General features: G+C 45.2%; 1 protein-coding gene across 6 annotated transcripts in view; it reads left to right on the forward strand.

The window, feature by feature from the left end:
• The window catches only part of mecom (MDS1 and EVI1 complex locus), a 32,167-nt gene that overhangs the window by 23,040 nt on the left and 680 nt on the right, over positions 1-8,447 (forward strand). For all 6 annotated transcript variants that reach the window (XM_071530083.1, XM_071530084.1, XM_071530086.1 and 3 more), the window contains 7 exons: positions 40-206; positions 879-956; positions 2,684-2,853; positions 3,866-4,010; positions 6,414-6,659; positions 6,767-6,965; positions 7,140-8,447. The exon at positions 7,140-8,447 is cut by the window's right edge and continues 680 nt beyond it. In XM_071530083.1, the coding sequence (XP_071386184.1) occupies positions 40-206; positions 879-956; positions 2,684-2,853; positions 3,866-4,010; positions 6,414-6,659; positions 6,767-6,965; positions 7,140-7,274 (1,140 nt within the window). In that variant the 3' untranslated portion in view covers positions 7,275-8,447. The remainder of the gene's footprint in view (positions 1-39; positions 207-878; positions 957-2,683; positions 2,854-3,865; positions 4,011-6,413; positions 6,660-6,766; positions 6,966-7,139) is intronic.

An 8,447-nucleotide genomic window follows, 5' to 3' on the forward strand; every position in this document is an offset into this window, starting at 1 on the left:
AACACCTGACTCTGTCCCGCCTCCGTTCTGTCTCCATAGATGTCAGCCATCGAGAACATGGCGGAGAAGCTGGAGACGTTTGGTTCACTGAAGCCAGAGCCCGGTGACCTGCTGCGCTCCGTCCCCTCCATGTTTGATTTCCGAGCCCCGCCCTCAGCCCTTCCAGAGACGCTGCTGCGCAAGGGCAAGGAGCGCTACACCTGCAGGTAACCATGGCAACTGATTTGCCAGCATTTGAACCTTTATGCAAGCATGGATCATTTCCGTTTACTCTGTAATGTTCAAGTCAATATTTTAGCGTTGATCTATGACAATTAGTTTTAACATTTCTGAAAATTGTATTTTTTGTTTTGCTGAATGTTTTGCTTAGTCTCTTTTGAGAGTGGATTTAATTAGCTGGTTGGTGTTTTCTAAAAGGATTTCTGCTTTCTCTGTGGCCATTTGTTAGCAAGTATGAATTTAAAGTCCTTCTTGCCCCAGTGTGAGAGATAAACACTATTTCAAATGGTGGATGTGATGTCCTTGTGGCGCACTGTGAGTGGTGTATACCCAGGGGTCTTTCTCTCTCTCTCTCTCTCTCTTTCTTTCTCTCTCTCTCTCTCTCTCACATTGTTTACACAAGGAGGTATTACTGATTAGCAGGTAAATAGGTAAATAGGAGGCCCCAGTGCTTTGATCACACCCTTGGTGTGTGTGTGTGTGTGTGTGTGTGTGTGTGTGTGTGTGTGTGTGTGTGTGTGTGTGTGTCCTAACTGTTCTGTATCTTCTATTCATCCACAATATGAAACAATAGTCATTCACAATCTACATTATCTGTAGTAAAACTTCATTAATCAGTGTGAACACATTTTAAAATTTATTTTTTTTCCCCTTTATAGATATTGTGGGAAAATATTCCCTCGCTCTGCCAACCTGACCCGCCACCTCAGGACTCATACAGGAGAACAACCATATAGGTAAGACTATTTCTAAAAGTCTGAAGAGCTATATTCACACACAGTGTGTGTGTGTGCTCAAGTGTTTGTGGTTGTTAAGTATTGGTATGGGCCACTCACTGAGCTGTGTTATGTGGGAACAGACAGCTGAAGAGGAACATATCAGCTGGGTGTCATCCATCCTCCAAAAACGCACACTATGCAGAATAACGAATATAGGTGCTCTTTATCACAGCGTAGTTCATCTGTGAAGGGTCAGATCAGAAAAAAAAACTTGTTTACTCTATCCACAACCGGCCGCACTTTCACACAGCAGACAGACAGTTGGACAGACAGACAGACGCGGCTCATTTGTTAACAGCACATGGATGTTTTCCCAGGGAATTCTTGTCCGCAGTTAGAACAGAGTTTATGTATGTTTTCCTATGCCGTAAAAGCCTGGAACAATTATCCTCCTGCTAAATAATTTGCCCGATGAAAAATTGTGTCCGTCGCCTGGGTGACAGGAGGAGGGGGTTTGAAGTTATTTGGTAAGGAGCAGAGTGGAGAGGAGAGGGGAGGAAGTTTGGTGAAAAATTGGGGTGATGAGGAGCGCGGGCAGATGTCCAGGCCCGGCAGCTGTGGCCATTCCTCTTGTGTGCATGAGGCCAGACTGGAGCTGATCTGGGAGCCCACTGGCTACTTGCCGACCCGAGTGTGGCATGCCAAATGAAAAGGTTATCAGAAGATTAAAAGTTTTTCTTTGTTTTTGTTGGTTTTCTTTCTCAAACCATAGCCCAGTTGGCACATAAGGAAGAAAGATGCAAAAAGTTTCTCAGCAATATTGCTATGTGGGAAACTGAGAGGCTTGGAGTGTGGTAGCCAGTCCCCTCCTGCTCAGAGTCTATGCTGCATTATTACTGCAGGATTTGCCAGTTGCTGCTGGGGTTGAAGTAACAGTGCAACAGCAGTTCAGTACACATGTAGAGAATGGATGTTACACATTTACTACATCTGTATAATAATGAGTAAGCTCTGGCTAGCGCTGCCTGGGCTTGTAGTAACCAAGGTAGTGGAATCTTGGCCCAAAGCTCGGAGGAGGCCTGCTGACCACGGGGGAGAGGGAGAGACAGACACAGGCCTCTGCTGCCCCGCTCTGATAGACTGCACTCCACACGCTGGCATGCCATTAAAGATCGCCGCTGTTTATTGTAATTTTTTGTGGAGATAACCAGGGGGTTCCTGAGGGACAGCCAATCGAGCGAGCTAATTCCAGCAGAAGAAAAGATGTAATCTTCTCGTATAATTTTGCATGAAGAAACTTGGCAAGAGCCTCTAATTTTGGAGAGCTAGAACCAAATCTGTTGCGTGCTTATTTTGTGAGAGAAGAATGCAATTTTATTGCGCTGGCTGGAGATAAGAGGCAGAGCCGTTTCACCTTGAACAAGCTCCTCCATCATGTCTGGGACTGTGGGACTGCGAGAGGGGATGTGTGTGTGTGTGTGTGTGTGTGTGTGTGTGTGTGTATGTGTATGTGTGTGTGTGAGTGTGTGTGTGTGTGTGTGTGTGTGTGTGTGTGTGCACGTGTGTGTGGGTCCCACATTATGTATCCCATTATGTTTCCCACAGAACAAATCACATGTCTCTGATTCATTACGTGGTACAGTGCTACTAATGACTAGCAGCTTGTGTGTTTTGCTGTTTTTGTCTCGAAACTTTTTCCTCTAATAATTGTTTAAGTGAAAGTTAAATTTGCTCTTTTCCTGCAGGTGTAAGTACTGTGACCGCTCCTTCAGCATCTCCTCCAACCTGCAGCGTCACATCCGCAACATCCACAACAAGGAGAAGCCCTTCAAGTGCCACCTGTGTGACCGTTGCTTCGGTCAGCAGACCAACCTGGACCGCCACCTCAAGAAGCACGAGAACGGCAACCTCTCAGGTGCGAACCAGGAAGTGGTCTTGAACATGCAAAAATACAATAAAAATCACAGAGTTTCTGAGCTTGGATTGGCCTAGATAAATCAATTCTTCAGATTGTTTAGAAAATTCTCCAAAGAATATGGCTGGAACGATGATGCTATGATGACAGAACCTATTTTTTCTCTGCATAATGTCTCAGACAGAATGATAAAACCACTAGTCCAGAGAGAGCTGGTTTACCAACTATTATATGTTCTGTATTTACCAGATGAAAACTCACACTACCTGACTTGCATTTGTAACTTCTCCAATAATTCTCTCAATAACATAAATAAATAAACATAATTTACACATGGTTGGAGGCTATTTGAGAAGCTGAGAAATTAAATTGAATAAATCTGTCTTCCACTTCTGCAAACAACACAAAATATCCTCTGACTTTGCTGCTTTCGGCAGCAGCACAAATCACAGCTTATTGGTTTAATAGTTTGCATCACTCTGACTCTGAATCAGCAGAACGACCGGTGACACCTGGCTAGCAGCCTGCTGCAACAGTCCTCAAAGGAGGCTTCCACTTAATCAGACATGATGTTCACTCTATTAAATATGAAATCAATTATCTGCCACACTCTGGAGCTGCGGCGTCATGAAAAATATCCCCAGTCCCCGGCAGTCTGAGTATGAATTGAGTCTCTATAGATCACAATGCACAGAGATGTTGTCGTAATGACAATAGATGGGACATTTTTGCAACAGTTATGTGGCAGAAGCTTTTTTTTGTTGCCAGAGTTAGTATTTAACCTTTAGTGCCTGACAGGCTGAGCGCTCAATACATGCTCAGTTTTCAGTCAACCTCACCTCCATTACATTGTAACAATGAAAAAATTGCTGTAAATTTAGTTCGTAGGTATCTTGGGGTATAATGGTGGCCCTAATGCATGTATTTTCAAAATTGATTATGGATCAAGACTAAAGTCGAAATACCATGAAAGTCTTTGAAAACAAAATGGAAGTGTTTTGTCTTTCTGCAGGCACTGCAATGTCTTCCCCACGGTCTGAGCTGGACAGTGGCAGCGCCATTTTGGATGACAAAGAGGACTCCTATTTCAATGAAATCCGAAATTTTATCAGCAACACAGGCCAGAACCAGACGTCCCCTGACCCGTCTGAGGAAGGGTAAGAATAGCTGTATGTGTTCATTACTGAGACCTGTCTGTTTTTCTCCAATTAGATCCCACAGAGCTGGAAGCTAAACAAGAAGATGATTAAAAATCAAAAATCAATGAACGCAGCTTCTCACTGCTTCTTTACGGCTAGATCGCCACAGCAGGGACCAGTGAGGCTTATCAAGGCCAGGGCCTGCTCAAAATATTTCAAATATGGGATTGCATCAGCATTTATTCATTTGAATCAATGCCTGCATTTTATTTTGGGAAAAATAACACAGAAATTATGAAAGATTCCTGCACATTGAACCCTTGCAAAGATTGTGAATTTTAGAAGTTTGTTGGGTGTACAGATGACTGTAGGGGAATTGAATAGACATGAATAATGGGTCAGCTGTTACTAGCACAGTTTAGCACTGGAAACCAGGCTTGTGTCACTGATTGCTGCTTATTGCTGGGGCATTTCCATACCACCCAGCCAGCCTTCATTAATTATCACATCACTCGGAGGTTTGGGAGAGAGTAATCATCCGTGATGACATTCAGGATAATCACAGCTTTTGGAAAAGCGCAGGAGATCTTTGTAACTGTTGCCTTTCGGCCACACGTACGCACAGATATCTGCGCTCGTACAATTATGTCTGAGGATTATGCAAATAAATTCTCGGGGCTGTGATCGGGTCGGATAGCAGTTTAGAGGTCTGCTCAGGTCTCTGAGTTTGTTTTCACGTGCCTAAGTTTGGTTTGATCACAGGGCAGATTGTACGGCCAGATAGAGATCTCCCAGACTGCTCTGTGATTGTGTAGCAGGCCTGTGAGAGCGCGGCCAGGCGGCAGAGTGTCAGAGGGACGGGGAGGGGAGCGGGAGGGGCAGCAGTCAGCCCGCCACATCTGGAACCAACATGTCCGCCGACAGGAAGAGGGTAGAGGGGGTGGGGTCAAAGGGTCGGTCCGTGTTTCCTTTCAAAGTGCTGCGCTCCTGACTACTTCTGATAGATACTTTATCCCCAGCAAATTACCACGTTTGAAAGCGTAATTAGCGAATCTGTTTTCTTAATCACAGAGCTCTCTCTCTCCTTCTCTCCCGGTGCTAGTCGCTCTCTGCGGCCCTCCGATCTCGACACGGCACGAACAGCACCTTGTCAGCCCCGAGCGCTCCCTCCCACGGGGAGCTTTTAAACTCTGTCCAAACCACACTATTATCAGCTGCTGATAAAAGAGGAGAGATGATGCAGATTCTGCATTGTGCTAAAATATGGCCTGCAATTATTCCTCCTCTCTCTCTCTCTTCTCGAGTCATTGCAAGCTCAAGCACATCCCTTTCAAACACATCATATCCTGTTTGTAAGCATCCTGCAATCTATGGGGTGATTTGGTCGATGTGTTTTAAACTCTCCCCATCTATCTATCATCTTCTCCCTGTCCGTTTCTCTCTCCCCATCCCTGGACCCTTTTGTGCGAGAAATGGCATTTTTGGGAGCTGACGAAAGACGTCCCGGAGTGTAATTAGTGAATCAGTCTTAATGTGGTTCCAGATGATTTACCAAGTGGTGGTTTCCTGTGGCGCTGAGACAGTGGGGCAGATTAAGACCCAGGCAGTTTGGATAGCTGGCCCCGTCTCCCTCCACAGGGACAGAGGAATGGGCCGGTTGGCAACGCTCTCATAACTCTCCCACCAAATGGGGCTGTCAGCTAAATATTTTGCCTATTAGATGAATACGAGATAGTAGGGAAAATAAACAAGGAGAGAGGCAGAGCACTCCGGCTAAGTGCTGCAACGATCAGCCCAGCACTGCCGTGCCCAGAGGGGCCCAGAGCCTCGATGACAAACGGGATTCCGGCTCTGCTGTGCCCCAGCTGCCATGTCCTGCTTCAGATCCATCTCTCTCTATTTCTCTCTGTTTCTCTGTATGTCTCTCTCTCTCTCTCTCTCTCTCTCTCTCTCACTCTATCTCTCTCTTTCTCTCTCTCTCTCTCTCCATTGTTATGGTCTAGAGCAAGAGGAGATTCTCATAAGAACATACAGGAAAAAGAAAGCAAAAACAAAAACACATGAGCACATTCCAGCTGAAGGTTTAAATAGGGGAATCCAGTACTTGTACTTGCCAAGTATATTTTTTCATTCCATTGTTTTTTTCCTTATTATGTAATCATTTAACAAGAGGTATTTAAAGGATTTGCTCTCACTAATTTAATGGTATTTATTTAGGATCACTGGGAGAGTTTTTACAATTTAAAAAAGTTGGTAGGCAATTTAATTGTTTTCTCTCACGCTTTTCTTAAACTTTATAGTTAAGGGGGATGGGTTTATGAATTGCACAGTTAACAAGGAGGGTCCCATTGTCAGTTGTTCCTCCTTAAAATCCCCCATTTAGTAAGTATCATTGATCGATTTGGTGGTCCTGCTCTACAGGTTGAATGGTGGTCCATTCGAAGAGGAGAAGCCGCTGATGACCAGCCATGCGTCACGTGACCTAGAAGATGAGGAAGGGGAGGAGCTCGGTGCTGATGAAGAAGATGGGGACGAGCCTAGTGACACTCCTGGGAAACCAGAAGGTGAAGTGCTTCCTAGCAACCTCGATGACGACATCATGCAAGACGAAATGGACTTTAATGGGCCGAACGACTTGGACCTCAACTGCAAAACCTCTCCAAGGAGGTAAGTTCAATACAGAGGCACAAGCTACCAAAATATTCTACCATTCTTAGCAGTGCTGTCAAAACCATTGAAATTACATTATTTTCATTCTCTGCCTTCGTCTCCAGGTATGAGGATGAGGAGGAGCAGAGTGGCTACTCAGCCCTGGATCATATTCGCCACTTTTCAGACATGCGCAAGATGGAGGAGAGCGAGTTGAGTGACGGAGACGGAGACGGAGACGGAGACGAGGACGGAGGATCTTTTGGCTCCCCCACTCTGACTGAAGCGGTCAAACAGCCACTCTATAGGAAATCCAAATCCCAGGTAACATTGTCGCAGAAACATTTATGTTTGTGCATGCGTGTGTGTGTGTGTGTGTGAGAGAGAGAGAGAGAAAGAGAGAGAGGGGGAGTTTGCATGTATTTTCATACATATTTACAAATGTATTTACATGCAAGCATGGTGTTTAAATGGAAACCGTCTCTCTCTCTCCCCCAGGCTTATGCCATGATGTTGTCTCTGGCTGACAAGGACTCTCTCCACCCAGCCTCCCACACTCCGGCCACCATGTGGCACAGTCTGGCACGCGCCGCTGCCGAATCCAGTGCCATCCAGTCCCTTAGCCACGTATGATGACACCCCTCTGCGCCTGCCCCTTTCACCTCTCACCCCCCAACCCTGACCTATGGCACTGGGAGCCCATTGTGGGGCCGTCCGCGGGGCCCCTGGCCCTCTGCCCCTGACCGTCCACAGACTGACTGCTGAGCAGAACCACGGCCCATCTGACTGCTGAGCGGAACGCCTTACACACAAAGCAGGGTCACTGTCCCAGCAAAACCCAGCCCAACTCCAAGCCCAAAAAAACTCAAACACATATAGAGCAAAATGTCCCTCTGTGACCTTAAAATTGATTAATTACATTAACGTCAACCAAGATGATAGCGATGATGATGATTATGGTGAAAATAATAATGCTAAAGTAATAATAGCTGTATTTATTCTGCTGAATTTCTATGTTTTGCACAGCAAAGGCAGCTGGTGGACAGGGAAGATGGATGTGCTGATGTATCATTGCTAGATTGCATTTATTGCCCAGCACATACAAAGCAAGAAGAACATTTCAAGCTGAGAGAGTAAGATCGGTTGTGTCTCCAAGATAGCCGGTCTCAGCCTAGTACGTTTCACCATGTGTAAAGTAGAAACCCCGTCTCTGTCAGTCTCTCTCATTTGACGAGGAATATCTTTGAAATGTATTACAAGAATTCCCTTTAACCCCTGGAGATACACAGGTGTTTCTCATAAAACCCATACTTGATGATAAAAATGAAGGGTGGGGTTCACTAGCAACCTGGGTTCAAATGAAAACCCTCTCCATGTAAGGACAGCACTAGCAGCGCTGCAATGAGAATATCACTGATGTTTGAAGTCACTGAAGAACAAAAGAAAAAAAGTAATTGTAAAACTGAAATCAGGCCAGTTTCCCATCTGCGTTTGCATAGCTGCGTGTGTCTGCACAATCATAGCACTGTACACAAGTGTCTACCAACTGTTCTCCACTGCACTCCATCCTGCCCGCCTGCGCTATCTGTGAAAGGATATAAATAGATTGTCTTTTTAGTGGAAGAAAAGAAAACACAATGTTTTTTACTGAGATAAGTAGCAAGTGCTGAAGTTAATTGTTGTTCTGTAAAGGGCATATGTCTTTTCAAAACCCTTGAACCCATCCTAGTCAGCCAACAATACCACTAAATAGCCTGAATGCTAGTCGTTAGCTACTCCATGCTCGTGTGTCTTTCATTTTTAGAC

The sequence above is a fragment of the Centroberyx affinis genome, unplaced genomic scaffold, assembly GCF_046629955.1.
Source record: "Centroberyx affinis isolate AG114_WGS23_722 - 3 ecotype Tasmania unplaced genomic scaffold, CSIRO-AGI_Caff_v1 ptg001882l_1, whole genome shotgun sequence".
In the NCBI taxonomy this organism is placed as follows: Eukaryota; Metazoa; Chordata; class Actinopteri; order Beryciformes; family Berycidae; genus Centroberyx; species Centroberyx affinis.